At 50.5% G+C, this 16202-nt stretch overlaps 1 protein-coding gene and 1 long non-coding RNA gene across 2 annotated transcripts in view; one reads left to right on the top strand and one right to left on the bottom strand.

The window, feature by feature from the left end:
* The window catches only part of LOC119564619, a 234949-nt gene that overhangs the window by 157508 nt on the left and 61239 nt on the right, over window positions 1-16202 (bottom strand). The gene's annotated exons all lie outside the window — the stretch shown is intronic.
* Window positions 6909-16202, top strand: part of LOC102934153 (zinc finger protein 135) — a 190519-nt gene continuing 181225 nt past the window's right edge. The window contains exons 1-2 of the mRNA XM_043537520.1: window positions 6909-7106; window positions 13745-13827. Coding sequence (XP_043393455.1) covers window positions 13804-13827 — 24 coding nt within the window. The 5' untranslated portion in view covers window positions 6909-7106; window positions 13745-13803. The remainder of the gene's footprint in view (window positions 7107-13744; window positions 13828-16202) is intronic.

Raw genomic sequence — 16202 nt, forward strand, 5'->3', positions numbered from 1 at the left:
ACCCCTCCTGGGCTACCTTGGTAGTCATCCCCCTGTTTGTGTGATGAATGAATGAAGAATGCATGAATGTGAAGCAACAATGACTTTATTGCCTCTGCAAGCGGTGATCGAAGGGAGGAGGGGAGGGTGGTTAGCTTACAGGGAAGTAGAGTGAACCAAGGGGCGGGGGGTTTCATCGAGGAGAAACAAACAGAACTTTCACACCGTAGCCTGGCCAGTCACGAAACTGGTTTTCAAAGCCTCTCTGATGCGTACCGCGCCCTCCTGTGCTCTTCTAACCGCCCTGGTGTCTGGCTGCACGTAACCAGCAGCCAGGCGATTTGCCTCAACCTCCCACCCCGCCATAAACGTCTCCCCCTTACTCTCACAGATATTGTGGAGCACACAGCAAGCAGTAATAACAGTGGGAATATTGGTTTCGCTGAGGTCTAAGCGAGTCAGTAAACTGCGCCAGCGCGCCTTTAAACGTCCAAATGCACATTCTACCACCATTCTGCACTTGCTCAGCCTGTAGTTGAACAGCTCCTGACTACTGTCCAGGCTGCCTGTGCATGGCTTCATGAGCCATGGCATTAAGGGGTAGGCTGGGTCCCCAAGGATACATATAGGCATTTCAACATCCCCAACAGTTATTTTCTGGTCTGGGAATAAAGTCCCTTCTTCCAGCTTTTGAAACAGACCAGAGTTCCTGAAGATGCGAGCGTCATGTACCTTTCCCGGCCATCCCATGTTGATGTTGGTGAAACGTCCCTTGTGATCCACCAGAGCTTGCAGCACTATTGAAAAGTACCCCTTGCGGTTTATGTACTCGCCGGCTTGGTGCTCCGGTGCCAAGATAGGGATATGGGTTCCGTCTATGGCCCCACCACAGTTAGGGAATCCCATTGCAGCAAAGCCATCCACTATGACCTGCACATTTCCCAGGGTCACTACCCTTGATATCAGCAGATCTTTGATTGCGTGGGCTACTTGCATCACAGCAGCCCCAACAGTAGATTTGCCCACTCCAAATTGATTCCCAACTGACCGGTAGCTGTCTGGCGTTGCAAGCTTCCACAGGGCTATCGCCACTCGCTTCTCAACTGTGAGGGCTGCTCTCATCTTGGTATTCATGCGCTTCAGGGCAGGGGAAAGCAAGTCACAGAGTTCCATGAAAGTGCCCTTACGCATGCGAAAGTTTCACAGCCACTGGGAATCGTCCCAGACCTGCAACACTATGCGGTCCCACCAGTCTGTGCTTGTTTCCCGAGCCCAGAATCGGCGTTCCACAGCATGAACCTGCCCCATAGCACCATGATGCATGCATTGGCAGGGCCCATGCTTTCAGAGAAATCTGTGTCCATGTCCTGATCACTCACGTGACCGCGCTGACGTCGCCTCCTCGCCCGGTAGCGCTTTGCCAGGTTCTGGTGCTGCATATACTGCTGGATAATGCGTGTGGTGTTTAATGTGCTCCTAATTGCCAAAGTGAGCTGAGCGGACTCCATGCTTGCCTTGGTATGGCGTCCGCACAGAAAAAAGGCGCGGAATGATTGTCTGCCGTTGCTCTGACGGAGGGAGGGGCGACTGACGACACGGCTTACAGGGTTGGCTTCAGGGAGCTAAAATCCACAAAGGGGGTGGCTTTAAATCAAGTAGTTCAGGCAGGAGTTCATGGAGGGTTCCAATAAGAAATGGTGCACCTAAGTTACTGTTCTTATTGGAACAAGGGGGTTAGCGTGGCCTCTGATTGATACATGGCTAGATTTAGCTCGCTGCACCTTCTCTGTGAGTGACTGCAGTGTGACCTAGAGGAATGAGTCCCCTAGACAGGGGAAGAAGCAAATGAGTACAAAACAAATCTGGTCTATTTCTTGTTTCGATCCACTCCATCTATCTTTTACATCTTTGGCTGGCAGCAGACGGTGCAGAAGGACTGCATGCCATCCACATCTCATGGCTGCTCGGCAGAAGATGGTACAGTACGACTGCTAGCCATCCTCATCTCTTGCCTGCCCGGCAGAAGATGGTACAGTACGATTGCTAGCCATCGTCATCTCTTGCCTGCCCGGCAGAAGATGGTACAGTACGATTGCTAGCAATCCGTATTGCCTGCCTGATCACCATAAGACGGTTCAATAGGACTGACTGCAGGACTAAAGAGAATGACCTGGTCAAGTCACCAAAAATTTAGTCCCTGCGCCCATGTCTGCCCAGGCGCTCCCAGCCGACGTGGCCAGGAGCACCTCGGACACGACGAGGACGGGTAACAGTCATATTGCACCGTCTGCTGCCAGAAGGCAATGGGTTGCTGCTACTGTGTAGCAATGCCGTACCGCGTCTGCCAGCACCCAGGAGACATACGGTGACGTTTACCTGAGTGGGCTCCATGCTTGCGGTGGTATGGCGTCCGCACAGGTAACTCAGGAAAAAAGGCGCGAAACGATTGTCTGCCCTTGCCTTCACGGAGGGAGGGAGGGAACGGGGGCTGGACAATATGTACCCAGAACCACCCGCGACAATGTTTTAGCCCAATCAGAGTGCTCCAGTGTGACTGCTCTGGACAGCACTCTCAACTCAGATGCACGATTGTTTGCTGTTGCTCTGACGCAGGGAGGGGCGACTGAGGACACGGCTTACAGGGTTGACTTCACGGAGGGTTCCAATAAGAAATGGTGCACCTAAGTTATTGTTCTTATTGGAACAAGGAGGTTAGCCTGGCCTCTGATTGATACATGGCTAGATTTAGCTCGCTGCACCTTCTCTGTGAGTGACTGCAGTGTGACCTAGAGGAATGAGTCCCATAGACAGGGGAAGAGGCAAATGAGTACAAAACAAATCCGGTTTATTTCTTGTTTTGATCCACTCCATCTATCTTTTACATCTTTGGCTGGCAGCAGACAGTGCAGAAGGACATATTGCCTACCTGCTCACCATAAGATGGTTCAATAGGACTGACTGCCGGACTTAAGAGAATGACCTGGTCAAGTCACCAAAAATTTAGTTCCTGAGCCCATGTCTGCCCAGGCGCTCCCAGCCGACGTGGCCAGAAGCATCTCGGACATGACGAGAACGGCTACCAGTCGTACTGTACCGTCTGCTGCCAGAAGGCAAGGGGTTGCTGCTACTGTGTAGCAAACCATACCGCGTCTGCCAGCACCCAGGAGACATACGGTGACGGTTACCTGAGCGGGCTCCATGCTTGCGGTGGTATGGCGTCCACACAGGTAACTCAGGAAAAAAGGCGCGAAACGATTGTCTGCCCTTGCTTTCACGGAGGGAGGGAGGGAAGGGGGGACTGACGATATGTACCCAGAACCACCCGCGACAATGTTTCAGCCCCATCAGGCATTGGGATCTCAACCCAGAATTCCAATGGGCAGCGGAGACTGCGGGAACTGTGGGATAGCTACCCACAGTGCAACGCTCCGGAAGTCGACTCTAGCCTCGGTACTATGGAAGCACTCCGCCGAGTTAATGCACTTAATGCACTTCTGTGGGGACACACACACTCGAATATATAAAACCGATTTCTAAAAAACCGACTTCTATAAATTCGACCTTATTCCGTAGTGTAGACATACCCTGTGAGTCTATAAACTGTGCCTTGCGTTGCACAGACACTGATGGAGATCAGGGCCCCATCATGCTGCAAATGGCAGAGAACCTGTCTGAGATCAGCACCCCCACTGCGCTGGGCACAGCACAGACAGAGAGGGACAATCCTTGCCCCAAAGAGATCACAATCCAAGTAGACAATGGCTAGGATGAAAACAGAGAGGGGCTGTGACTTCCCTAAGGTTACCAAGCAGATCAGTGACAGAGCCAGGAACAGACCCCGGTAACTCCAGAGCCCCATCACCCACAGCTTGGAAAGGTCCCCAGACCCCATTGTTTTAGGCTGCAGGAAGAGGTGGTTTCTCCTTGGATGCATAGCCTATCTTGGCAGGGAAGCTGAGCTGCAGTCCCTACACCCAGTTGGGGGTGTGTGTCCTGGGTCAGGAGAAGTCAGTGTCCAGTCCTGTGGGGCTGTGCTCCTGGCTCGTACCTCCAGCACTCACTGCTGCCCCTCTGTTACCAGCTGCACTGTTCAGCCAGCCCCTGGCCTCAGTGAGGTCACTATTCCCCCCACCGCCGCAAGCCTTCAAACTGGGACATGGTGCACCAGTGCCAATCAGAGTGCACTAGTGTAAATTCTGCCTATACTAAGGGTTTGCACCAGTGCCTAAAACACCAGTGTGGCAGAGACCTTCAGTACCCAAAACAGCAGTACAGCGGCACTAGAACTGGGATCTATTTCTAGCTTCGTCATGGACAGCCTGGGTGACCCTGGACATGTCAATGTTTCTCCTCCCAACTTTAGTCTCTTTACCCAGCTGCCCACTCACTGGGGTCTCCTCTCTCTCCACAGCTGCTCACCACTAAAGTCTGTGTGGGTGTCACCAGAGCTAAGTTTCAGAGTAGCAGCCGTGTTAGTCTGTATCCGCAGAAAGAAAAGGAGGACTTGTGGCACCTTAGAGACTAACAAATTTATCTGACCATAAGCTTTCATGAGCTACAGCTCACTTCATCGGATGCATTCAGTGTTTTTTCCCTTCCCAGTGAGTGGGACCTTCATTCCCCACCCCCGTGCCCGGCCCGGGCCCCGCTCCCGCCGGAGCCGCCCTGGGGCCGCCCCGGGCTCCGCCCGCCCCGCTGCGGAGCTGCAGCCTCCAGGTACCGGAGCGAGCCCCGGGGCCAGGCGGTGACTCTGCCCCAGTGTCTGGGGGGGGGACCAGCCCCCCCGGGGTCCCTGCGTGGGGCCGGGCGGGGAGACCTGGGGAAAGGGGCGGAGGAAAAATGTCGGCGCAGCCCGGGCATGGCCGGGGGGGGGGGGGAGAAGAGCCGGGGCCCCCCAAGGGGTGGGGAGGGAAAGGGGGGGCTGAGATCCCCTCGGATTTACCGCTGCCCCCCCGGGGCCCCCCCGCTCCCGCCCTGCCCCCTTTCTCTCCCGGCAGCGGCGAGCAGCAGCCCGGGTGACCCCCCCTCCCTGAGACGGGCTCTGCCCCACCCCCCCCCGGACCCCGTTTCCTCCCCACTTCGCCCGTGGCCAGTTCAAATCTCCGCGTTGGGGGGGTGTCCCCCCCACTTTACCTGCAGTGACTTGTCCCGGTTTAGGGGGGAATCGTTCCCCGGAGTGATTTCTGAAACGGGCAGAGGGTGAACGGGCAGAGGCGGGCAGAGCCCCGAGACAGGGACACCGCTGGGCTGGGCTGGGGGGGCCACGCTCTGCTGGCCACAGGGCCTGGAAAGGCCCAGGAAGGGGAGGGAGGAACAAGCCCCCCCCCCAAAGCTCAGCCCCAGGTGTCCCAGTCCCAGCTACTTCCCCCTCCCCCACCCTGCCCAACCCAGCAGCGCCCCATCCCCCCAAGACACCGCCTGCTAGTCACATTCCCAGACCCCACTGCCAGCCCCTCCCCACAGCCAGTGACCTTCTCGCTCCAGCCCCGCTCCTTTCCCCTGTGAAAGCCACATCGCCCAGGGCTCCCTGCCGGCCGGTGAGTGTGATGCAAGAAAAATCCATCCCACTATTTTGTTGATTGAATATCGCTGTATAATCCCCTCAAATTTCTCCTCTTTTTCTCTTGAACTGTTGAACGGTGACATAAAATCTCCCCAGATGTTGGTGCTTCTCTCTTATATTGGCAAATATTTCGTTTGTGCCCCATTTTCTCCTAGGTTCTGAAATACTGATATCAAATTCTTGAAAATCTTCCCGCTTTGCTCTCCAGGTGTCTGACTGAGATCAGGGCTCTTATCATACCTAGCGTCCCCCAGTGTGTCAGGCAGTGCACAGACCCTGACCAAGTTTGGGGCACTCGTGCCAGGAACTGAACAGACCCCTACAGAGAGCAGGGACCTTGTTGTGCCGGGTGCTACAGTGACTCTGTCTGAGCTCCGGGCCCCTGTTGTGCCAGGCCCTGCATCAACACCCAAGTGAAATCAGGCTCCCATTGGGCCAGGTGCTGCAGAGACAGCAAACAAAATCAGGGAGTTGTTCCTGGAGCTGCAGAGACCCCAGCTGAGATCTATGCCTCTGTTGTGCTGGGCACTGTAGAGACCCCAACTGACATCAGGCCGCCCCATTGTGTCAGGACCGAGATCACAGCCCCCCTTGTGCCAGGCAGTGCAGGACTGCTGCCCAGAGTGCTGCCTTCATTGTGCAGGGCACTTCAGAGACTCTGACTGAGATCTGTGTCCCTGTTGGGCCTGGCACTGCACTGACCCCAACCAAGATCACACCCCACCGCTGTACCGGGCACTGCACAGACCTTGACAGAGATCCTGGCCCCACATTTTGCCAGGTGCTGCAGGTACCCCAACCAAAATCAGGGATCCTGTAATGCCAGGAGTTGCAGAGCCCCTGCGAGCTCTGCCTCTGCGCATGCTCGACTCTCTCCCACCCCCCGATCTGCGCATGCCCAGAGCCGGGAGACACAAAACGCTCCTCCGGCCCTGGGAGAGGCTCCAACGGCCCCGCGAGAGCCAGGCAGAGCCGCAGCGCCCCGCGCGCGTTCGGAGCCCGACTCCTAATCCCCCCGCAAAACGTCACTTCCGCTCCCGGGAGAGTCAGGAACTACATCTCCCAGCCTGCCGCGGGGGCGCTTTCACCCTCCCCAGCTCTGGTAAGGGACGGGTTCAGCAGCTGTTACTGCGCATGCTCAGTGTGAGCCCCAACTAGGAGCGAGTAAGCTCCTGGGGGCGGGGCTCGGGCAGGGCCCGGGGGCGGGGCAGCTCCTGGGGGCGGGGCTCGGGCCCGGCCCGGGGGCGGGGCAGCTCCTGGGGGCGGGGCTCGGGCACAGCCCGGGGGCGGGGCAGCTCCTGGGGGCGGGGCTCGGGCCCGGCCCGGGGGCGGGGCAGCTCCTGGGGGCGGGGCTCGGGCAGGGCCCGGGGGCGGGGCAGCTCCTGGGGGCGGGGCTCGGGCCCGGACCAGACGCTGCTGCTGCCTCCGTGTGCCCCGGGAGCCCGGGCTGGGCAGCTGCGGCTCCCCCTGGGGTCCCTGCTGGGGGGCCCGTCATTAACCCCTCCGTGCCCGGCCGGGGGGGGCTCTCTCCGGCTGGGACCAGGCCTTGGGCCGGGGCCTGCAGGTAATTAACCAAGGGCTCGGGGGAGGCTCTGGGCGCAGGGACAGGCAGGGAAGCGCCTCTGCACAAGGGGGCCCAGCCCCCCCGCCCCTGGATCCTGCCCCCTGGTTGTTCCTGCACCTGGGGCCAGGCTCCGAGCGGCGTGCACAGCAGTGACCCCGCTGGCCCCCCGCCCCCGGCTCCAGCCGGGGCTGCCCTTGCCGACGGGGGGTGGGGGGTTAGGTTAGGAAGGGAGGGGACAGACCGTGTGGGCTGGGGGAGGTGGACCTGTCTCTGGGCAGGCAGGAGATCACAGGGGGGAGAAGAGCGGGGGAGGGGTTAATGACATTCTCTGCTTTTGTCACTTCGGTCTCAAAGACTGATTCATTTTTCCCGAATTCTTCCCCTTTTTCCTCTAATGATCAAATACAAATATCAATATAAAATCCCTTCAGATCTTAGTTGTTTTCTATGTTTTCTATCATATCATTAAATATTTCTCTTTTGACCTATTTCCTCATCAGTTCTCCAAGATAGATCTAAAATATCCTGTGTGCAGTGCTGTAGTAGCCATCGTGGTCCCAGGATATTAGAGGCTGCCCCTTGATTTATATACAAATGTTTGATATTACTCTCCATCCCATTCCTTATGAATCCTACCATGTTGTTAGCTTTTTTGGTGGCAGCTGTGAGAGTGGACTTTTTCACTGAGCTGTCTACAGCAACATGCAGGTCCTTTTCTTGAGTTGTGTAGCCTGATCTTTGGATTATGTATTAATTATATTGATTACTTAAGAATTCCCAGTTATCACTTTGAGGGTTGACAGGTTCTTGTCCCAAGATCTATAGTTGGGAACCCCGATGTGCACAGTTGCAACACTCACTATAGGAACTATTTTATGTTTACAATAGTTTAATAATACAGGTTTCAGAGTAGCAGCTGTGTTAGTCTGTATTCGCAAAAAGAAAAGGAGGACTTGTGGCACCTTAGAGACTAAACAATTTATTTGAGCATAAGCTTTAATAATACAGTTAGCAAAGTCACAAACACTGTAACTCAGTAAGATAGAGATAATACAGAATGTACATCTGAACATCCATATACTCGCATCACCCCTTGCAGAACAACCTGAAATGTTAGCCATTATCTTCCTCATCCCCATCACCTTCCTCATCATAACCAGTAGCCATCATCGTGGCACCTTCACAACTTTTATAATATGTTACATTGATGCCACTCAGCCTAATGCATATTCAGTAGGGTTTCTCCTCTGTTCCTTATTTGTATTTCCTCACCCTACCAGTGTTGGGGTGTCCTTCTCCTGGGTTAGTGAGACCATTAATACAACTTAACATATTTGTCTATTAATTGCCATGGTACTCCTGTGGTGACGCATCTGCGGACGTTCTATCCAAAAGCTGGCATTAGCTCATGTTCCTGTGGTTGGCTGGTGTCATCATGGACCAGATTTCCCCTTAGACACTCTATTTCCAGTTCCCCAAAACTTAGGGATGACCCTTAGGCCGTTTATCTGTGCCAGAGTTCATAGGCCTCAAGCCTTATGCTAACTGCTGAAGCCAATATCTTACTGGATACAAGCCTGTAGATTCCTTGCATTACTGCTGCATAAAATAAATGTTAAAGCTGGATCTATGGGCTACAGTTGATAGTTAATTTACCCCCAATGTATAAGTAGCTGCAGTTTTTCTCTCCAATGGGCATTGCTTTGCAATTAGAAAGACAAGGTGGGTGAGGTAAATCTCTGAGCTACACAGAGCTCTTCTTCAGAAGAATATTCTAAAATATCGCAAACTTTGCCTGGCTTTCTCTCTAGTTATGTGTTACTAATTTAATGTTCTCTAAGATTTTTTTCACTCTTTCTAATTATTAAACGTTAACATAAAATATCTTCTGATTTTAACCTTTGCTCAAATTCTTGAATATTGATAGAAAATTTTTGCAGGTTTTCCATTTTCTTTTGATTTGTCAAGTAACGATATGAAATTCACTCAAATTCTATCTCTTTACCTACTGTTGACTATCGATGTGAAATCCCTCACATTTTTCCACTTCCCTTTCTATTTTGTGAAAATTCATGAAAAATTCCCCAGATTTCCATCCTTGTCTTTTTAAGGACTGAACATTGATGTCAGCTGTCAGATTTTGCCTTTTTCCATGTAATTATCAAATGTTGGAGCCACTTTATAAGGTCTTCTACAAGGACAAGGTCCAGTTGCGTCTGTACCTGGCTTTTCTGCCCAAGGTCATCTCCCAGTTTCATACGGGTCAAGGCATATACTTATCCGTCTTTTGTCCAAAGCCTCATGCGATGGACTTTACCCTGGATGTCAGATGGGTGCTGGCCTTCTACATAGATAGAATGAGGCTGTTCTGACTGTCAACGCAGTTGTTTGTTGCTATCGCAAACAGGATGAAGGGTTGCCCTGTGTCTGCCCAGAGAATCTCATCTTGGATCACGTCCTGCATCCATTTCTCTTATGAACTGGCGAAGGTGCCTCTGCCAACTATCATGATGGCTCACTCCACTAGGGCGCAGGCTCATCAGCAGCCTTGCTGGTGCAGGTGCCGATCCAAGAAATCTGTCTGGCTGCAACTTGGTCATCCATCCACACATTTGCATCTCATTACGCTCTTACCCAGCAAGCTTGAGATGACACTGCCTTTGGCAGGGCAATACTGCAAGACTGTGAACTCCGAGCCTGCCTCCGAGGACACTTCTTCTGAGTCACCTAGAATGGAATCGACCTGAGTAAGCACTCAAAGAAGAAAAACAGTTACCTACCTTTCCTAACTGCTGCTCTTTGAGATGTGTAGCTCATGTCCATTCTATTACTCGCCCTACTGCCCCTCTATCGGGGTTGTCAGCAAGAAGGAACTGAGCGCGCGTAGGGCCAGCGGCACCTGATATGCCCCTGCATGAGCGCGGCACTCCAGAGGGCACCACAGCTGACCCCATGGGTACCACTAAGGCCAAAATCTCCCAGGGCCACGCATGTGGGTGCATGCACACCTAGAAGGGCATGGACATGAGCAACCCATCTCGAAGAGCAACCGTTATGAAAGTTAGGTAATCTTTTTTTATGACTGCAGCACCCAAAAGAGATGGTGTTTAGGAGGAGTCTCAAATCATTCGGACTCACTGAAGCGCCGTCATGACACAAAGGGGTACTGCCTCCAGAAGGGCCTGTCTCAGAGTAGTGGAGCTGTGGGGATCAGCCTTGCAAAAAGCAAAGCCTAGGAAGTAGCACATAATGGGTGAGTCTACACTGCCTCTGGGAGAGATCCTCCCAGCCTGGGTCTGCACACTTGTGCTGGTGGGCTATATGTAACTGTGTAGATGTTGGAGGTTGGGCTGGAGCTCGGTCTCTCAAACCAGGGGGAGGCTTGGGAGCCTGAGCTCCAGCCTGAGCTGCAGTGTCTACATGGCTATTTTTAATGTGCTAGCCTGAGCATCATTAACACAAGTCTGTGGGCCCAGGCTGAAAGCCCCACTCCCTGGTGTAGTGCAGACATACCCTAACGGGAGCGGAGCCAGGAGAGCCTCTCTCCCCCATCTTCATCATACCAGCACATTACCTATGTGAAGCCTCTCTCCTGTCTGGTGATTTACAGAGCCACAGAGGCTCACGATGCAACTAGTCAGATATTAACCCAGGCAGCAACTCACAAGCATTCAATAAAGTCTAAACACATTTTTATAATTCTAATACCTATGTGATAAGCTCCCCCACCCCCTTCATTTCCTTTTATGGACACCCAGCCAGTCAGTTAGCTATAAAGTCCCTCTTGGTAGCTGTTCTCTACTTGCTTTACCTGTAAGGGGTTAAAAAGTCCCCCAGGTAAAGGGGAAAAAAGTGGGCACCTGACCAAAAGAGCCAATGGCTAGAACTTTTTTAAATGGGGAAAGAAACTTTCCTTTTGTCTGTTGCTGTCCAGGAAAGGGGGGAACAGAGGGCAGTAGCAATGCTGTGTAAAGCTTAAGCCAGGTATGATCATAAATCATCAGATCATGCCTAGAACTACTTATCTGAACTTCAAACGTGTAAGTAGATCAGAATGTTTAGCTAGACATGATCAGGTTTATTTCTTATTTTGGCTTGTGGATCTCCTTTGTGCTAACCCCAGATGCTTTTGTTGCTTCTAACCTTTAAGCTGAACCCCCAAGAAAGCTATTTTGGGTGCTTAATTTTTGTAATTGTTTCTTTTAAGATCTAGCAAAAAGCCTGAGTTTCAGATGTACTTTTTTCCCTTTTTGTTTTTAATAAAATTTACCTTTTTTTAAGAACAGGATTGGATTTTTGGTGTCCTAAGAGGTTTTGATTGTTTGCTTAGCTGATAGCCACATCATCCGATGAAGTGAGCTGTAGCTCACGAAAGCTCATGCTCAAATAAATTGGTTAGTCTCTAAGGTGCTACAAGTACCCCTTTTCTTTTTGCGAATACAGACTAACACGGCTGTTACTCTGAAACCTAATTTCCTTTGTTTTCTTTCTCAGCTCTTCCCCGGAGGGGGGTGTAACAATGCTGGTTCGGGTGGGACCCAACTGAGAGTACCAATTCAGGACAAATTGCTTAAAGCAGGGCAGTTACAGCCCAAGGCTGGGGTTTATATGCACACCAAGGCACACCAAACCAGCCAGACAGAGAGGACTTTGGTTTTACCGCATGGGCTACCCACAAGTCACACAAGCAATTCTCTTAGACACTCCAATTTCCCAGTATCACCACCAGTGCCACTCGTTATGGGGACAGATGGTTATGAAAACCAATACCCCAGTAAAAGAAAAAAGGTTCTCTCGATCCCAAAGGACCAAGCCCCAGACCCAGGTCAATATACAAATCAGATCTTACCCACAAATCACGCTGTTGCCAATCCTTTAGAATCTAAAATCTACAGGTTTATTCATAAAATGAAAAAGATATAGATGAGAGCTAGAATTGGTTAAATGGAATCAATTCCATACAGTAATGGCAAAGTTCTTGGTTCAGGCTTGTAGCAGTGATGGAATAAACTGCAGGTTCAAATCCAGTCTCTGGAGAACATCCCCAGCTGGGATGGGTCTTTCAGTCCTTGGTTCAAAGCTTCAGTGCAGCGAAGTCCCTCCAGAGGTATGAAGCAGGATTGAAGACAAGATGGAGGAGCTGCAGCAGCTTTTTACAGTCTCTTGCCATGTGGTCTCTCTCTTTGTCCCAAAGACAAGCTGTCCATCACACGGCCTGGAAAAACCTCAGAGTTCTGTCCATAGGCAGGTCCTGCACACCTTGCTGAGTCGCAAGGCGTGTCTGCCTTCTCTCAATGGGTCAGTTGTGTCGCTGATGGTCCTTAATGGGCCATCAAGCAGGCTAGGCAGAGCTGACACCAACTTGTCTGGGGTGTCACCCAGAAGCTTAGCATAAGTTTGAAATACAGACAGTATAGAGCCAATATTCATAACTTTAACTACAAAAATGATACACACAAACAGATAGCATAATCAGCAAACCATAATCTTGTCTTAGACACCTCATTTGACCCCCTTTATACAAGATTTGGTGCCGCTACAGGACTTTGGTTGGAACAATGATCTGTACGGTCCCAGTTCACGTCAATAACATCATGGGGGGCGTGTGTGTGAAAGGGCTTGAAGGTACCCCACAGGGAGGAATTCCCACGTGCTCCTTCCTGGGTTCAAAGGGGTTGGTTTTTTTTGCATTTGGGCGGTGGCAGCGTTTACCAAGCCAAGGTCAGAGAGAAGCTGTAACCGTGGGAGTTTAATACAAGCCTGGAGTGGCCAGTATTAATTTTTGACATCCTTGCATGCCCCCACTTCTGCACTTGTAGTGACAGAGTGGGGATTCAGCCTTGACAACCTGTTCTAAAAATACTAACACAGGGGAGCCAGACTGATTCCAGCTCTGCGTTTGCCCATTTTCAGTTAAGACATGGGGGCTTTTGCAAGAGCTAACACCTCATCTGCCAACGTCACAGGCAGGATGGGCAGGGATGGTGTCTCTAGCCTCTGTTTGCCAGAAGCTGGGAATGGGTGACAGGGGATGGATCACTTGATGATGACCTGTTCTGTTCATTCCCTCTGAAGCACCTGGCATTGGCCACTGAGCTATACGGACCATTGGTCTGACGCAGTGGGCCGTTCTTCTGTTCACAGTCTCTATCAGGAGTATCTACTCATTTGCTCTCACTGGGGAGCCACAGAAAGAAACCAGGTGTGCTGAGGCAAGAAGGCCCAGTCTTAGAGCCCCCCAGGTCACGCTTGCCAAAAGCTAAAACTAAGCCCAGCACTTGAAAGGGGGCACTCCCAGGAGAGACTCTATAAAGGCTGGAGCCAAACAACTTTGTAAACCTGAGACAGCTGCCTTGGGGACAATGACTCAGAATCCCCCAAAGTGACTTCTTTGATTCTGCTCTTCTTTAGCCTTTGGTTCAGAGATTCTGTTACTGGGAGGGTTTCACCATGTCTCAGAGGGTTACACCCTTATGGGAGGGGGCTAGGCCTGTACTGGAATAAGGTCACTCTGTGCTTCACACTATGGCAGAACCTAGAATGTCCATTAGCAGGGAAAAATCCTAGGGGGAATCGGCTTGTGGAATGGACAAAAGCCCCATCTGAATTCTCTCACGTTGCCCTTCTCGCCCTGGCAGGCTACAGAATAACATCCAGGTTTTGCACCAGATCATCCCGTCCTCGCAGGGGGAAAGAAATGGCTGCAGTGGAGCTGGCTCAGGTAAGGGATTATCAGGGAGCTGGTGGTGGGCTCTGCTTGAAGGGAGAAGAGCAGTAAATGCATAGGAGGGTGGGAGCTGCTAGAGGTGGTGGAAGGCAAGAAGTATCTAGGGAGGAGAAAGGGAGGGGACAGGATGTGACAGGGGACAGGATGTGACAAACCTGCTGAGACTTGTGTAATCTAGGGTGTGATGGGTTGTCACCCCCAGGGTGCAGTCTGGCGGGCTTCTAGGAACCGCTGTGCCCTCTAACCCTCAGGCTGGGCTGGCCCTTCTCACACTGCTTTGCTGGAGATTCAGCCAGCCTCTCCAGGCCCTGTTATCACCCAGCATGACAACAAGTGGCATCATACATCCAACAAAGCTACCTGAGTGCTTTACCTAAGCCATTCAAGGACAGATAGAAGACAACAGCCAATTTCCCAGCTCCCCAGTTTTGCATCCCTGCTGGAGTATAAACCCAGAATTATACCATCTTACACTGCAGAGGGATCTGTACAATGTAAGCTCATTAATATAGTTTGCCTTCCCTTTGATGTGGGAAAGAGATGCACAACAAGCTTGTGTTAAGCAAGCTGATATTTTTTTCCCCCAGATACTTCAATCAAAATACACTGGTTAAGATAAAGCATAAAACAAGTTTATTAACTACCAAAAGATAGATTTTAAGTCATTATAAGTGATAGCAAACAGATCAAAGCAGATTACTAAGCAAATAAACAAAAATGCAAACTAAGCCTAACATGCTAGATAGATAGGATTTGAATTAGCAATTTCTCACCCTGACTGATGATAGAAGCAGTTTACCAAGTTTATACACAGGCTAGAAATTCCTTTAGCCTGGGACCAGCACTTCCCCCAGTGCAGTCTTTGTTCCAGGAGTTCTCTTGTGTGGGGAGTGAGGTCAAGAGATGATGTCACACCGCACCTTATGTAGCTTTTCCATATGGCGGGAACCCTTTGTTCCAAAGTCCATTCCCAGTCCAGTTTGTGGAAAAATACAGGTACCAAAATGGAGTCCAGTGTCATGTGGTCTGGTCACATGGCCTTGCATGACTTGCTGAGTCATAGTAGCCATGACTCATAGTCTGGCTGAAACATTCACAGGAAGGCTAAACTCTTCCACGGTCCATTGTCTTTGTTGACGAGCCATCAGCACTGTCTGGCTTCTTCATTGTTTGACCAAAAAACTAGAATGATACAAAATACACATGGCATACATTCAATAGATTAAAAACTGTGATTGTAATGGGGAACCATGGTCGAGTGGATTTATTTCTAGTGGGTTCCCGCAGGGACTGGTTCTTGGACCTGTGCTATTTAACAATCACAGTTTTTAATCTATTTAATGTATGCCGTGTTTATTTCGTATCATTCTGGTTTTCTAGGCAAAATATTGTGCTGAACCAAGTCATAGGTCTTACAGAAGTCTAGGCATATTTCATCATTACTATTTGCTGCAACCAAACTTTTGATCTCATCCAATAAGGATATCCAGTTAGTTTGATAGGATCTATTTTCTCTAAACCTTTGTTGATGGGTACTAATTATAGTAACCTCCTTTAATTCTTTATTAATGAAATCCAGTATCAGCTGCTCCATTATCTTGCCCAGTATCGATGTCAGACTGACACTCTTGTAATTAGCTGGGTCATCTCTTTTACACTTTTTAAATATTGGCACAGCATTAGCTTTATTCCAGTCTTCTGGAATTTCCCCAATGTTCCAAGTCCTAATTAAAATCAACATTATCAGTCCACCACGCTTCTCCACCAGGTCTTTTAAAACTCTTGGATACAAGTTATCTGGACCTGCTGATTTAAACATGTCTAACTTTAATAGCTGCTGTTTAATGTCCTCAAGAGTTATTGTTGGAATGCAAAGAGTGTTGTCATCTGTTTTTCTCCAAATCCAGGAGAGGAAATATTTATTGAACACTTTTACCTCTTCTGCATTATTTTTGATAATTCTGCCCTTTCCGTCTAGTAATTTACCACTACCATTGTTAGGATTCATTTTGTACATAATATACTTTTAATAACTTCCTTTTTACTTTCATTGGTCATTGATTTCTGATAGCTTCCCTTACCAATTTTCTACAATTCTGACCTTCTAATTTATATTCTTTACTATTGACCTCCCCTTTCTTCCATATATTTTATTTGGAGAGTGTTGGGATTCCTACCAGGGAGCCACCAGCAGGGTGCAGAGACAGCCCCATCTCCTATATCAAGCTCTGGCTAGTAGTTATGTGATAAATGTGAAGACCCTGCCTCTGTCTGTCAGCTGGGAGACACAAAGTTTCTCTCTTTCTACCCTCTGATGCCTCCAGGCCGCTCTAAGCAAGGTGGGGTGGGACTCTGTTAACATGTGCCTC

Source organism: Chelonia mydas, chromosome 28 (genome assembly GCF_015237465.2).
Source record: "Chelonia mydas isolate rCheMyd1 chromosome 28, rCheMyd1.pri.v2, whole genome shotgun sequence".
NCBI classification, from domain to species: domain Eukaryota; kingdom Metazoa; phylum Chordata; order Testudines; family Cheloniidae; genus Chelonia; species Chelonia mydas.